This window comes from Platalea leucorodia, assembly GCF_965183815.1.
Source record: "Platalea leucorodia genome assembly, chromosome: 5".
Taxonomy (NCBI): domain Eukaryota; kingdom Metazoa; phylum Chordata; class Aves; order Pelecaniformes; family Threskiornithidae; genus Platalea; species Platalea leucorodia.
Window position 1 is genome coordinate 24055637 of NC_138827.1, and position 16306 is coordinate 24071942.

At 38.4% G+C, this 16306-nt stretch overlaps 1 protein-coding gene across 1 annotated transcript in view; it reads right to left on the bottom strand.

The window, feature by feature from the left end:
* Positions 1–16306, bottom strand: part of PATJ (PATJ crumbs cell polarity complex component) — a 159897-nt gene that overhangs the window by 121868 nt on the left and 21723 nt on the right. The window contains exons 10-16 of the mRNA XM_082314335.1: positions 15709–15811; positions 13817–13905; positions 12429–12567; positions 11977–12111; positions 5355–5431; positions 2811–2867; positions 1313–1447 (exon numbers count right to left, since the gene is read on the bottom strand). Of these exons, the coding sequence (XP_082170461.1) occupies positions 1313–1447; positions 2811–2867; positions 5355–5431; positions 11977–12111; positions 12429–12567; positions 13817–13905; positions 15709–15811 (735 nt within the window). The remainder of the gene's footprint in view (positions 1–1312; positions 1448–2810; positions 2868–5354; positions 5432–11976; positions 12112–12428; positions 12568–13816; positions 13906–15708; positions 15812–16306) is intronic.

Below are 16306 nucleotides of genomic sequence, written 5' to 3' on the forward strand. Positions count from 1 at the left end.
TTGGGGAATGGGGCTGTCACTTTTTCCATTGCAAACCCCTACTTAAGGGGATTTATAACTTGGCTGCAAAAACATACTCTGGGCTAAACCTGGCATATATAGCTTTAGCCCTGAAGCGCATTTTTATTTTGCTGTTTTTTTTTTTTTTTTCCAGCTACAGAGTAGAAAAAAATTCATGCTCACTAGGTCTGGACATATCTGTGAACTTAACTGTAAGTTCACAGTAATAAGTAAAACTGTTAAATATATACAATTAAAGTTTCCTAAGTTACGCTACAGCACTGAATTATTGCTTTTTGTATACAATATTTTGTTTAGTGGCCAAGGAATTTAAACAACACTTACAGCATTCCATTAATCCCTTCCTTTAGGAATCAAGATTTCCTCCATTAAGCAATAACTGAAGAAAATGTTTTAGGTCTTAGTGATATCAGTATGAATTTTTGATGTTAAAGAGTGAACAACAAGTAAAAGCAAGAGAGCTGTACACGTAACAAATTTCAGAAGGCCTAATTTTGTTCCCATTGATGTCAATTAAATGTTCTTTGCATCCACTAAAAAAAGGTTCAAATTCAAAATATTCCACAAAGAGCAGGTATTCAATAGGAAATTAATGTCTTTTCACTTGCAGGCTGAGATACTAGTAGATATACATACATACACACACACCCACCCCACACACCCTCCAGGTATTATTTGAATACTATCAAATAAATACTTTTCCTGAGCAAATAGGTCTGGTCTGATTCCGCTAACTGCAAAGCTGCCCCAATACCTCTTTATAAATATTTAAACAAACTGATGTACTAGCTCACACACACAAATATCTTTCAACACTCAACAAGCAAGTTATAATGCGTAACAGGAACCACTATTCCTGAGACTGTTGTAAATTTTTTAGGAGTGACAAATATTAAGAAAGATTATCCACCACAAAAGCTAATGCCGAATTGCTCAAAAGACTGAGGTAAAGGACTACAGATACAAATACATTCAACACAAATATTATCTCTGCCCTTATAACTCTTGATACTCATGTTAAAACATTTCAGAAAAAAACCCCATGAAGTCACTAAGAGGTCACAAGAATTTGACATTTTGTCCATGAAGGAGGAATGAAACAGTGAAGAAAATGAATGTGACTTCCAAAGCACTACTCTAACTGCTTCCACAACCAACCCTTGAATACTACTATTGCACACACAGCAGCCAAACTAGAATTTAATACAAGCATTTTTAAGAATGCTAAGCAAACTTGAAATATATCAGTTCTATTTTGGGGGTGGGTGGGTGGGGTGTGGGTTTTTTTTACCTCCAGAAGTTCATCCTCCAGTTGCAGAAGACCAAGTGTTGCAGCTGGACCATCTGAAGCAATTGATGATATATAATGATGTCCATCAAACGTGTCAAGCTCAACTCCTAATCTCAATGTGTGGATGGGTAATAGCTGCCAAAAGGAAAGTAGGGCTGAGAAAGTATATGTCTTTATCTACCACAATATAAACACATTTAGAATACAATAGCTCACCAAATTAAACTAAGCACACGGTAAGATGATTAAGTCTTCATACTGACATCATCTGTGTTACAGCACAAGTGTCCATAATTTCTCTACACAAACTGTTTGCACAAATAAAAACAACCAATCTGCCCTTTGGGGGAAAAGGAAATTTGAACTGTATTCTTAAATAAGGTTACCATATTGGAAAATATGCAAAGAAGAGTACCATCTAAAACCTATCCTACCCAAAACTGAAAGAAATTCCATAATCACCATAAAAACTCATCACAAGATCAGCTGTCTTACTCCTTTAGGAGCTACACTACTTTGATGTAGGAAAAATATCCATGAAGCGTCCTCTGCAAACAGCTAATAATACTGGCATCCTTGTTTCTGCAAGGTGAAATCACAGATTTTGTGTTAGCCTTTTCCCAGTCAGCCTCCTTAATTTAGAATTTTTCTCTAGGGAGCCTCCAACCATTAGTGTCTTAGGTCTGCTAATATTAGGAAGACTACCATAGAACTGATACGCTATCCAGACAAGACAGGAGAAATCATGGCAACCTGGGGAGAAGAGATGATAAGCACTATCTGCTCCTTCGGTTTGGCCATTTTATGGCTTTTTATTACGCAAGTTGAAACACTGACTGTCCTTCTGGTTCCCAATTAATTCTGGATATTCAAGTAAAAGGAGCAATCCATTGATCCTCAGCATTCCCTCACATCCATGTCTGATTATGAGTTTATGGCCTTTCTTCACTGAGACATCCCCACAAGTATATAAACACATCACCTCCACAAACCCCTTTTGCACAATATTAACATACATATCTTGAAAATCTCTCGGAAGTGTCGGAAGATTGAAATTAATTTCAGCTCTGACCATTTTGATTAAATGGACCTCCCTCTCCCTGAGCCAGGATCACAATGGCAAACTCCTCTGCAGGATGACGACATTGTTCAGAAGAGTTTCAACCTCTGCTCCTTTCTGTAGTGGCTTTCAACAACTGAATTTCAATGCAATTAAGTACCCCAAAATTTGAGGCTTATATGCATGGTTTGCGTGTTGGGTTTTTTTTTTTCTGGGTGGAGTGGTGGTGGTGTTAAAAGGTTCATTTGCCCATGCTACAAAAAGGTATTGGACTAGTCCAGAAGCTAAACAGGATACTGGCAACCTTTTTTTGGAAAAGTAAGATAGAGCCACAAAGCCACTAAATTTCCGAAACACATAAATCTGGAATTGTGTCATGCCCTCCTGGGATTACTCTGCCAACATATACCATGAAGGAAACCATCGTGTAAGTCATACCTTTGAGTACTTCTGGAGCTCCGAATCGTCTGTAATGGGCATATCCACATTCACAACCTAAAAATTGTACATCATAGCGTTTTTTAATAGCAAGACAATAAAGACTTTACCGGAATGATGAATTCCAGCAAAAAACTGATGAGCAAAATAAACTGTATTTAAACAAAGTCACATTGATGCAAAATAATTTTAAATAAATATTAGAAAAATCATCCAGGCACAGAACATCTACAACTAAGAATGTGGTGATTATGTACTATTAGCAGACTCCAATATTATCCTATTCCCGAAGCCTGAGTGCCAATTTTAATCAAGTTCAGTAATCCTGTATAAGCACAAAATGACATTATGTTTGACACAAACACCCAAACTGACTTACCAATCAGAATTTGAAAAGTACGATAGCTTAAGTTATTACTTCAGGCTATAGTAGAGCCATCTAACATCTAGACTAAACCACCATCTTCTGCAACATGTTTCTAATGTGGCTTGAAATACCTGAGTTTAATTACTAAATTTGAATGCAAAGTGGATTATTTAAAACAGTGACAAGAAATCCCTTCAGTATATCTTCATATTTTTATATTAATAAAATAATTATGTTCACCACCGGTTTTCTCGTAATGTTCTTCCTTAAGATAATTTATTTATCTGTAACCATAGAAGGATATTTACTCCAATTTTAAATGTAGTAAGATGACATCTGTGGTGATCTATGGCCCAGGGTTGGCGTTTGGGACAATGAAGTTGAATATGTTTGGAAGGATTGCTATACTTGTTCAATTTGGAAAATATATAGCCTTGCAAAAAATCAGGTAACTTCAGGCTCCTTTGGAAATTTCTAGTTTAACAAAGTATCTATGAAACAATACTAAGCCTCAGGTTTTCCTTTTGACTTAATTTTAAATCGGGCTTCCAGCATCTTGTTTTCCAGTACCTAGGGTATTTTCCCCCAACAGACAGAATCCATTTCATGTCCATTCAGTTGTAACTAAATGAATCTATGACTGATAACTCCTCAGCTTGACTGCTTGCACTTAGGTATCTGGCAACAAATACTACATAGTCATACACCCTCACAGACTTCCAGGGTGTCTTTCTGTTTCAGGAGGATATCAGCTCCTTCCATTGGTACCACAAAGGATCAGCAACACAGAAGCCATGAGTGACACCAAACCATCTCTTCAAACAGCTATTTCCTCTGAAGAGAAATACTTCTGAGAGAGAAATCTGTAGGCACCTTCAGGGTGACTTTCTGGGAGCTGAGTGTAGGAGTGAGGATAGTGTGAAACAGGGACTGTGCTATCAGGCTGAAATTGAACTAACTGTTGTTACTGAATGCAGCCAAGCAAGACTAGAGGTAGTTACACGTGACAAGAACTGGAAGAACTGAAAAATTACTTTCAAAATGGGATGCCACAACAGTTTCCTTCTATTATTTAAAAGGACCAATCATTAACATTTTCACTCCTGACGTTTTACTGGCGGCAGCTAAAGAGGAATTAGAAATGAATGGTTTCACAAACTAAGCAGGTTTTTGTCCTCTGTGGGAAGTGTGATAGTGCTAAGGGAAGTAATATTAGACTCTTGAAATGTAAGGATGGGAATACCAGGCAACTGAAGTGGGCAGCCACACAGATTTATTGCATCATGTACATAATCTTACACGAACTTCAGATCTTAAAGGAGTGCTAATGGAAAGAAGAGAAGTGAGTTTCTCAAGGCAATTCTTAAAGCTACTTTAAATCTTCCAGCGAGTGACTGGAACGATGGCTACTCCAAGTAGTAAAAATAAGTGTCTCTAAATCAACTGGACAAGCATTGCAAAGACAAACAGGGCATTTTCTTGGTGGTGGTGAAAATTTTTTAAGTCTTCAGAAAGAACACTGGCTGGAGTCTTTTATCTGTACTCACTGGCTAACACAGGACTGAAAAGCAGCAGTGAATTACAATTTCAGTCAACTCCTTATGACGATTCACCAAAACAATCTTTTGCTTGGCAATTATTTAATATGAAGTGAAGAAATACCTAATAGACACTGGCACCACAAAGTTACACTACTGTGAATTACTTCCTATTTTCCCAGCACATTTGAAAATCATTCTTTCATTCTTCTAATAAAATTGTAAGATTCTTCGTGAAACACAGTACCTCTCTCCTGAGCCTTTTTTTTCCCAGTGCACAATAAAACAAGTAGATCATAAATGAAATCATAAAAACGCCACATATTTTAAGTGGCTGCTATGATGTAGATTTAAAAGGACAGTTGATTTTCTTAAATCACTGTTCCTGTCTAGTATCTGTATAACAATAGTACCTATATAAACAGAATTAAAAAAAAAACAAACAAAAAAAACCCCAAACCAACAACTCATTATAACACTCCTATATTTCAGCCTTGATATTATGGGAAACAAAATTTGATGTTACTGATCTGTTCCAAACACTAAACTGTTCTATAAACAGCTTGTAATGCAAAGCTCACAAATCTGTAATTTAAAGAAATAACATAGATGAATGTAGTTTATTGAAAGATAACATACCATAACTTCATATTCAGGTCCCAGCAGGTTTTCCCACTTGGATTTCAGCTCATGTGCTGGAGGCAGTGGGACTCTTCCTAAATATGAAAGTGAATATTAAATTTACAAGCATATTGTACATTCAGAAGTACAATTACTTCTAAATACTTCAATAAAAATTCAGTGTAAATAAAAGATTAGAGGGAATAATCCCAAAAAGGAAAGTGCATTAAGCTGAGTCTATCAAACAGTGCAAATCAAAAATGTCTGTCTTAGGAAAACAACGTAAAATGTCAGCTACTGCTAACGTGTGATTTATTCAACTGAGAAGCAGAAGAGGTGATGCTTGCATTGATGAGATGTGAGTTCTGTACCATATAGTACTGTAAATAAATCATTCTTTCAGGCTGCAAAACAAATTTCACACGACTTCATAATTTATTGCTATAAAAATGCTTGCCGCTCCAGGGAAGCATTATCTCCCACCAAAATGAACCCCCTTAAGAAGTAAAACACCTGACAAGATATTGCTGTTATCGAGGGGCTGCGTCAGCACAATACAGTCACAGACTTTATTTATACATTTGGCAGGTATAAAGGCTTGTCTAGTTTAATTAGGCCAGTAAGTAACATGAGCTTTAATATAAGCTCCAGTTCTAAACCAGTCTTCCGTGGGAACTTGGCTATCTTGACATTTATATCTTTTCAGCTTTCTTACTTATGCAACCAAGGCAGTATTACATTCATGTAAGACAATTTGACAGAGCTAGACAGCATAAAATGACTGGCTGCCCTGCATTTGACCTCATCCAGAAGCTCAGCGCACATATAAAGTTCCAAGCCGAAGCAATGTTTAACTGGTAAGAATCAAGCTCTAAAGCAAATTCCATCTAGCAGCTACAGCAGCAGCAACTGGGGTCTGAATTACCGAAAACTGTTTTTTCCCCCCCTGAACGACTGTAATAGTTTGTCAGATGTCTAGACAAGGCACAGACCACTTAGTATTGCTGATGTGTCATGCTGAAATTTAGAATGTAAATCACAACCTCATATTTTGCACACAACCTAGCAAGTAAAATACCTCACGGGAGGAATTTTGAAGACACCAAGAGAAGCTCAGAGCCTACCTACTAGCAAAAGCCAACACACATGGGATGTCAAGCTGCCTTTGCTTTCAACACCTTTGTAGACTGCAAAGATAAAACATGAGCTTTGCAATACAATCCTCATTACATCATTTTATAACTTTGAAGTTTTCCACTCATTAAAAACAAAGATTTAAGTTAACTTACACAACAACATAACCCATCACTGTATCTCTTCCACTCTACTTTCTGTCATGCCACATAGGCAAACTCTGTATGATCTGCACGAAGAAACCACACTCCTCAGTGCCTTACAACTGAGATTTCACTTGGAAATATACAGAGCATCTTTAACATGTAGGCTCAAGGACATACAGATATTCAAGGATTCCAGCAATGCAGATAACTATTTTCTGTCACTGAAAAGAAACCCCACCAAGAATAAAAACTTGGGTTTGTAAATACAGACCACAGTTCTCTCTGAAAGAAATTATCTCCTCAAAAAAATGGAACACAAATTGTCCCAAAATTCTCAGCTGTGAGTTAAGGGTTTTTCCTCCATTTAAATTTAATTGAAATTTCTAGGGAGAAGTCGTCTTTGTGACCCTTGTTATCAAGCACAGGCTGATCACTATCTTTTCTTCCCAACTGTAGCAAAAACAGAACACCAGTGCATTTTTCTACTCTTTCTATTTGCAGAAATACACAGGGACAGAAATTCTTTAGTCTTTTTTTCTGCTATTACAAAGTTATAGTGTGAACACGCAGGACCTAAGCACCTGCAATCCCCTGTGCAGTCAAATATAGATTTTAAGGTTCACCAGGAGCAATGAACCTTAGGGTCAAGCTCAAAGTTCAGTTCAGTAACTGTAAGCTGTGTTCAGTTGGCTGAATACAGATTTTTTTGTCACTTCCAAAACACATTACCAAAATCTATGAGTTGTTCAGAGCAGGTGCTGATGCACGTCTCCATTTGAAGTTTCCCGTTTTCTTTCAAACACACTTTGAAGTCTTTGCCTGTAACTTCCTCAGAACCATGGAAATGTTGGCTGGAGGGATTTGGATTAAATATATTCAATTCCAATGGTATCACCCAATTCACTTAAAATGCTCCTTTTCCCCCCAAACAGCTTTTTCCACATGGCAGCTAATAGGAAGTTTCTTTCTAGTGTCTCATCCAGCTGGATTTCTTGTCACCTGAGACACGTACCACATCTTCTAGAATGTGCAAGGCCTCAGAAATGAAAATGCTTCACAGAGACAGCTTTCATTAGCAACAACTTTCAGCATACTTAGTCTGTCCTTCTGCCTGTACTTCCATACAGTTTTTAATTTCTAATTAGCAAGCGTCAAGAATAAATCACAAGTGTATTGTAAAAATCATCTTTCCTGGTCAAAACTGCTGGCATCTTCAAAATCGGGATCTTTTATTCTTCCAATTTCCTCCTGGTTTCACAAGCTTACTATACAAGGATGTGTACTGTGCTCTAGTGCACTTCATTAATGCACTACCTTTATCTGTCCTACTGTTGGATATTTTTCCTCAGCCGTCTTTAAGTGCCTGACTAGCATCATCATATCTTTGGGTTTTGAGTACTGCTGCAAGGCAAAAGAAAGCAGTTCTGCCCAGTCTGCAGTCTTGCAGATGCAGCTGTTAAGTTAATTGCCTCTAGTCTGCTAGCAGAAAGTTTCAGGCCTCGTGCACATTGTATCCTAAACCATGTTGCCTCTGTAACAGAACTGCTTAAGCATGGGTTTGCCTGGCCAGAATTACTATTTAATACCTCTCCAGGAAACACAATTTAATAAGAATTTCACACAACTAGGCTTAAAGGGAAGTAATACATATTTTATAAAACATACCTTTTACATTAAACTTCTAAAAGCATTTCCAGAGTTTAGTCAGAGCCTTAAATTAGCAGTATTTACTTTAGCACCATTATAATGAAGTGCCCATCACCATGTCCAAAATAAGCACCTATCTTTGGAATTTAAACTTGGCCATTAAATTCTATTCCAAGGTGAAATCTTATACATCGTATTTCACCATGAGTAAACTTTGCAACTAAGTGTTTCAACTTTTTAACAGAGATACACACACACATTTTATAGATGCATAAAGCTTTTGCAGAACCTTGTAACTTAAAGTGGCTTTTTCACTATGAAAAACTCTAGTTTAATCAAGCAATGATACTTGCTTACCATTGCATTAAATGCTCCTGATTCATTACTCAGTTTCAAAGCCATGCCCATTGCATTATCCTGCAGGCCCAAGGAGGACCAGCACTGCTAGATGGTATCAAGGGCAGCATCCAACTGCAAACAAACAATACCTCTGGTGTTTAAATTCTGGTATCCGAAGACACACTGTGCACAAAAACACATTATCCTGTATTCCCCAGGGTAAGGGAAGCTTGGATACATAGAACAGAAAAATCTCACAGTACATTTGCTACATGATGCCCTGGGGAATGCAGTGCAGATATACCACACTGCCCCTGCTAGGAACCAGCATGAGTCCAACCAGCAGCTATGGATTCCAGGCAATGAAGTCCTTGCCAGATCCAGGTGCATCTGCACCATACTCCACAGAGCTCCAAGGAAGGGGATTACAAGATTTGCACAATCCTAGAATTGAAGGGGAGCCGCTGATATACATGCAACTTGGTTACAAACTCCTTTTGAAACTAAAGGCTTTGCAGTATTTATGGAGGGCCAGTGGATCCACATCAAAGCAATTTGGGTCTGCTATGAAAAGGGCTCAAAAATACAGTTTGATCCAAGCTGATTATCAGCAGAACAGGTATCACTAAGGCATATCTAAGATAACACGCCTTGAGATTAACAGTTTGTTAACTTCAAGCGAGGTAAAAGCAATTTTAGTTCCCAGCATAAACTGATCCTGGCATTGATATACCGTATTTGCAAAGCACTAGGTATTAGGGTAACAAATTCCTCAGAAAGTTCTCTTTGCATCAGGGCAGACATCTGCAGCCTGTGACACAAGATAACCCAATCACGAGTAGTCAGGAACTGACTACAGAGATATTGTTCGCTTCAGTAGAAAAAGAAAATACTTTATGCATAGAAAGTTCCACAGTAAAAAAGGACTGGGTAAGTGACACAGGACAGCATGTGTTGCTCTTTTCTAGCCTCTGTCATAGTGAGTGTAAGTCCTCCTGGCTCTTCCGCCCCTAAATACATCCGACTGCTAAGTCCTTAAGTTATTTGTCCATTGTAACTACAAATCAATACATGCTTTTCCATTCATACAGCTAAAACAATGCTTTGATAAACTCACATCTCAGCTACTCAACCACCTCTGTTTTGGCTTCCTATTTCTGGGAACATGCAAAAGTCACAACAAAGGATGTCTGGTTACAAGGCTTGGACAGAAAAGTAAAACAGAATGGAACATAGGAACTGCTACATTTCTCTCGTTTCCAGGTTGTCTTTAATACTGACAGATCTTCCACAATCATAGCAAAATTGTTATTCATTGGCAGCCATAATTTAGAATCCTCTATTACATCTACATATCTTAGAAACTACAAGGCATAAGGATAATTTATGCTGACTTTTTAACACAAGCTGTAGAAATTCACCCAGGAGTTCCTGTAGAAGAGCCCAGAAATCTGTAGGGGAATTGAAGCATGCCTTCTGGAAAGACCTCCAACCTTGATTCAGAAGTCAGCTAAAAACCAAAGCAAGCCATGCCTTTGTGATCTGCCCCTACGTCCAATTGCCTTTGCCATTAAAAACACATGCCTAATTGGAACTCCTGTCCAGCTTCCAATTCCAGCTACCAGGTCTTTACACCTGTTACACCTTTGCCAGACCAGAGATTCTCATCTGCCTGCATAGGTGTGCAGTCAACAATTTCCAGTTGAGCTAATAAGCTCAAGCAAGCCATAAACAAGCAAGCCATAAACTGCATGTCTAGAGACTGAACTCTAGTTTCCAACAGGAGCATGGGAGGAAGCAGTATGCAACAGTGTTAGTACCACAGGGTAAATGAGTTGGGCCTGGGAATCAGCAGGCAGCAGGGAGAGGTTCACTGCCAAGTGGGGAATCTCATAGGAGGTGGACATAACTTGTGCTAGGCTTCCTGCTTCTCTGGCGCTCCAGGAAATGTCTGTGACCACAAGCACTCTAAGCAGGACAAGCAAACAGGAGCAAGGCAAGGCAGTTACATGGCAGGTGGCACACAGGTGAGAGAGATGTTCATGGAAACGACATCTGTCTCATTTGTGTGGAAAATGACCTACAAATGGAGACATGTGACAAGACATGATCCCCTGCCCCTGCTGCTGCAGCCACCTCTGGTCCTTCAGCAAGCCCTACTCAGTCAGAACTTCTGAGGGAGGATGCTGCAGCTCAGGTCACATGTTGTAGGAGGCCAAGTTGAGCAGCTTGGAAGGTGAGTTCTGATGAAGTTACTGCAGTGCCAAAAGAGGAAACTACAAAAAATGCGCATCAGAGATGATGTACAGGAAAACAACAGAATATTTTGAAAAGCCTCTGCAGACACAGGAGCCTAAGACCTGTGAGGGCAAGAAGATAGATATGACTGAGGTAACACTGGATCAGGAAGTAAACATGAACTCCTAAGAGTTCCATCTCCTGATGCTGTTCACCTAGCAATCTGGTTTAGGGCCCTGGCAGCAGAGGAGGATAAACAAATCTGTGTCAGGAGAAGACTGCAGGCAGGACACCTCAGGTCATCAGAGCAGGACCAGGGCTAGAAAGAGTAATCAGTGAGCTGGAGGCATTCAGCTCTATAGAGCTTATGAGATTCATTACAGAGTACTGAAAGGGCTGCACCTCTGCTGTCTATAATCTACAGCAAAACAAAACATGGTAATCAAAGGGGGATCACTAATGACTGGAAAAGGGCAAACTTTATGCAGGGAAGAAGATCCAGAGAATTCTAGGCCAATCAGTCTCACCTTCGGCCCTGAAGAGATCATGAGATACGTCCTCTTGGAATCCATTTCCAAAGACATAAATGATAAGAAGGCAAATCAGGAACAGTTAATATAGATTTGCCAGATAACTGGCCAATCTAACTGCCAAGATAGCTATGTGGATGAAGGGCGTAATACACCTCAACTTTACCAAAGCACTTGACACCATTTACATCAGCATTCTCATTTGGAAACTGAGGAAGCATGGGTTTGATGACTGCTAAATAGGCTGAAAACTAGATGGACCACTGGGATCAAAGACAGCATCAACCAATGGCTTGACAGCCAGTTATGAGAGAAGGTCAACAGCTACAGGGACTAGTATTACCCAGTATCTTCATCAGTGACCTCCATGATGATACAGAATGCACTCTCAGCAAACCTGTGGACAGTGCTACATTTTGGGGATAGGGTGGGGTGGAAGAGTTGATAGATCCAACAAGTAGAGCTTTACTTCAGAGGGACTTGAATAAAAAGCACTACAGAGCAAAAGCTAAAGATAGAGTAAGCCATGACAGCACATCAGTATTGAAAATGGATTAAAGACAATTCCAAAGACTCAGAAGAGACACTGCAAGACAGGTTATCCACCTGTTTTATGTAGACTCTGCTCCTTTTCATTTTGAAGATTATCCTTCTGTTCTTGGTTTTTCTCATTCTTAGTGTCCACACTAGTTTCAGTCCCTACAGCTCCAGGGGACACAAAGGTTGGAACAGTTCGCTGCACTGTGAAAACAGATGAAAAAAATAAATCATATGCTGCAAAATATATGAAGCAGTAACGCTGACTCACTAACAATTTTTTTTTTTTTTTTTTTTTGCTACATAGGAGTTTTGCACTCAATTTTCCTGAGTCCCTCATTTCTGTTTCTTTCCATTCCTCCTTAAGTATCTCATTTTCTACATTGTGCCCGTACGAAATCTAGGATAATGTGGTACCTAGTCCTAATTGTTAAATTAGGCAACTGTAAATTGAGTGAAAAATAAAATTAGTTGCTAAAAAAGGGAAAAAAAAAAAAAAAAAAAAAAGAAAAAAGGATTACCTCTGTCTGAAGGTCTTTCTGAAGAAATAGTAGAAGAAGGTTTCCTTCTAAGTAAGGTAAGGCGTACAGTCTGTCCTGTGTTACGCAATGCCTCTACCACTTCTTGGTTGGTATAATCCTGTATATTAACTCCATCAACCTAAACCAAGAAAATTGTATCATATAATAGTAATCACATTACATTCTTAGGCTGTACCATACACTGTAAGCAACATCCACATTATTTTGAGCAGAAATTACAGGGTTATTCACCCAAGACAGTAGTATTTGCAAAACAATCTCATTAAATCAGTTACATTTCACTAATTAGATAATATTTTCAAAATGCATTTTAAAAGGAAACACAACAGTAACTTCTTCTGTCTTCACAGGGCACCCACAAAACAGAATTTAATAATCCGATGTAAGTATGCACTGATTTCCCCTTACAATTTTTTTACTTACAAAAAACAGCTTGAGGAGTATTGTGGATGAAGCTTCCCAGCAAAGGTAGTCAACCTAGCACTCTGTTCAGTTCATTATCACCATTAGCTTTCTCATGGATTTCTAACATGACCCACACAAGCCTATACACATAACTGTTCTAACATAATTCTTACATTAATTCATATGTTTTAATTTACACCCAAAATACTCTGTTCACCTTACTGTTAGATCATGCATCAATAGGGGCTTCTCCTGCAAAGCTGCAGATAAAAGCACAAGGTTGTATCAATTTTTGCTCTCACAAAGGAGAAGTTGACTTTGGAAGGTCTGGCATAGCACACATTTTAAAAGTAATTTAAAATCATATCTCTATAAATATTATCTCTATGTTACACAAAAAGACTGTGTAATTCATTCCTGCTTATACTGTGAATGCAAAATTGGCTATTATTCAATTCACTGTTGTTCAATAGTTTTTAATTTTTCTACACATAAAGCTTGGGTTTTTAAACCTAAATTGTGACTATTAACATTTTGATTGTATCCACACTATGCTACACAGTCGTTAAGGACCATAAACAGTGTGCCACATCTTGCAAAATCTTAACCATCCTCAAATCCCATTCAATTCAAATAGAAGCTAACACTGCTCATCTTCACTTCAGGCCAAAAGCCAAGATTCTCCACTCTGAAACATTTTAATCCAAATGCTTGCCTCTTTCATAGTTAACTACTATTTACTACTTCTTTGAATATAAAATAATATTTTAACCACAGCAAGCCAAAGCTCATTTCTGTTACAAATCTACCTAAACAAATACGAACCACCAAATTATTTCCGCTGCAAAGCGGAGAAAGTTTAATTAGTTTTAGAAAGTTTTTACTACGTTGCTCTTTTAACACAGAGATGTGTAATGAAGTATGAGTTCCACAACACTATATAAGCAGACTATTTTACTTACAGCAACAATTTTGTCATGAACATGAATTTGGCCATTGTGGTCAGCAGCACTACCAGGTATTATATTTTTCACGAAAATCCCTGAAGGTTCTGTTGGCAGAGGGAGGGGAGCAAGAGAAACAAGTCACTATACTAACATGATTTGTTACTTTTCTTATTAAGATTTTTAATTACAGCCTTTTTCACACACTGCTTCTGTCCACAAAGTTATGATTCTGTAAACCACCAGCATTTGCACGTTACCACTTACACAGCTTGACACAGAATGACTAAGGATCTCTGATGGAAAAAACAGCACAGACACAACCACCTGTACACTGACCTCAAAATTTTTTCCTTAAAATGGCTCACAAAAGGCCACCTCCTCCATGGATTCATCCTTGTTCTTACCCAGGCTTTAAACCACAATCACTTAAATCCATGCTGCATTTGATTTCAATACAAGTATCTAAGCTAAAAGTAAAGTATGTGCTTAACTACTTTGATCAGGACTTCAATCATCTCACAGCTAAAGAATTTAGTACTTTAAATCTTCATGAAAAAGGATTTTTCTTAAAACAAAACAAAACAAAAGAGAAACACGGAAATCAGAAAAGCTGTCCTTTGTCATCTTTGATGTTTGATTATTAATTCTGTCTTCTAATTAGAACAAGGAAATAAAAACAAAACAAAAACACCCGCCCAGTAAAAAACACAATCATCAGTTGAAACAGCAACCCTTCCCTTCCACAAAATCCTGCAAAATACGAGATGCTTATCTTTAATTCTAGTGAATCTTGACACTTCATCCATCCTTTACTGAACACTAACCTTCCTCAGACACCTGCCCAACATGGCTTGTCCATGCTCAACAAAACCCCTCTACCGGTGCTTCAAACCCACCTTTTCCCATTGCCTGACACGTGCTCCTCCCCAACCCAGTTCCCAGTGCTCACTGCACTGGCCTGGGATTCCTGACCAGCCACACAAGAGGATCTTCTGGGAATGAAGAGAGCTGGAGAGCAACCCCAGCTGCACCACATTCCTAGAATACTTTCTTGAGTCCCTCGAGGAAGGGGAGGGGATAAAAAGCACTACCCCTTTGTGTAAAACCAGATACTCAGTTGAGTCAATTTTAAAGATATTATCATTTGTGGAACCAATATTTGAAAGATGAGTTAACAGCTCTAATTTAAAGCGGATTTAGGGGGGAAAAAAAACCAAACCCTGATTCCATGTCCCCATATCCTAGCACAGGTATTTTACTCTGTTCCCAGAGTTTAGGCACTGAAACAGCCATCTGCCAAAGACAAGTACAACATCTTGTGACGGTGGCATACACATCACGAACAGCTAAAACTCTGCATCTCCTGCCTGGCAGAGGGAAGGACTAGTTAATCTGACTGATCATTTCCACTCTGACACCTGCAATTCATTAAACAAACAAAAGTTGCATGTAGAGCTATTTTGCACATACAGAAGATGCCATTCAAAAGTTACTGCAAACTGGGGACATCCGATACTCTGGTTTTGAAATTCTTCTTAAAATGCGCTATCTGAACTGTGCTATATACCACAGGGGCAAAATACGGAACAGTGTGGACAGGAACCTGACTGTGTTAGAGTCTGTACATGCAGAAACTATCTGTTACAGGTTAATGTCTTGCATAGTAACAACATAAGCATGTAAAATTCACGGTCCAGCAGTCAAGTGGGAATTATTTTTTTAAGTCAATTACAACTCTAAAATATTTTGTGGCTGAACTTCACTTTGCAGCAAGTTCTCCAAATATCTTCTTCATAGATTTTTTAAGTTACACTGTTTCAAAGAAGCACTATCCATTTTCCCCATAGTAAATACAGAGTATTTGAGAAGCCCCTGTCCTAGACTTTACTAAATCCTGTACCACTCACCTATATCACATGTGCCAGCATATCCAACAATTGTTATTCCCAGGCTTTGCCCATTCTTTTTTATAAGTTCAACATCACAGGTCTCAAAAAGGTTGGTATTATCCTATAAACAAACCACAGGACAGTAAAAAAAAAAAAAAATCTCATAATTTCCCAGTACCATTACAATATTGCAGGTTAATTAAGCTCTTCAGAAGTGCAGTGATTTTGATTTTCCTATTTTAGGAGGGATCATATTTGCAAAATAGATATACCCAAGATTTGCTGAAAATAAGGTGTCACCCAAAGTCACTAGTTGCTTTTTAAATTCTTTCCTAATACTTTCTCCACATACCTGTCAGAAGTATAATATTTATATTTTATGGAAAACAAAGGTTTTTGTTAGACAGCTCAGGGGCCATTTCCCTTTGGATTCCACTGCCACTTGGTAACAACAAACTTCCCATTCAATCCCACAAGACAACAGAAACCCTGAATGCCTTCAGAATTTCTTCTCTCCCTTTCATATGTTAGTCTTGATAAACAGTCTCATGAATCCACTTGCCTGAGCTCTTTCTACTGGACAGTTAAGAAGCAAAAAAAACCTGGTATAAATACA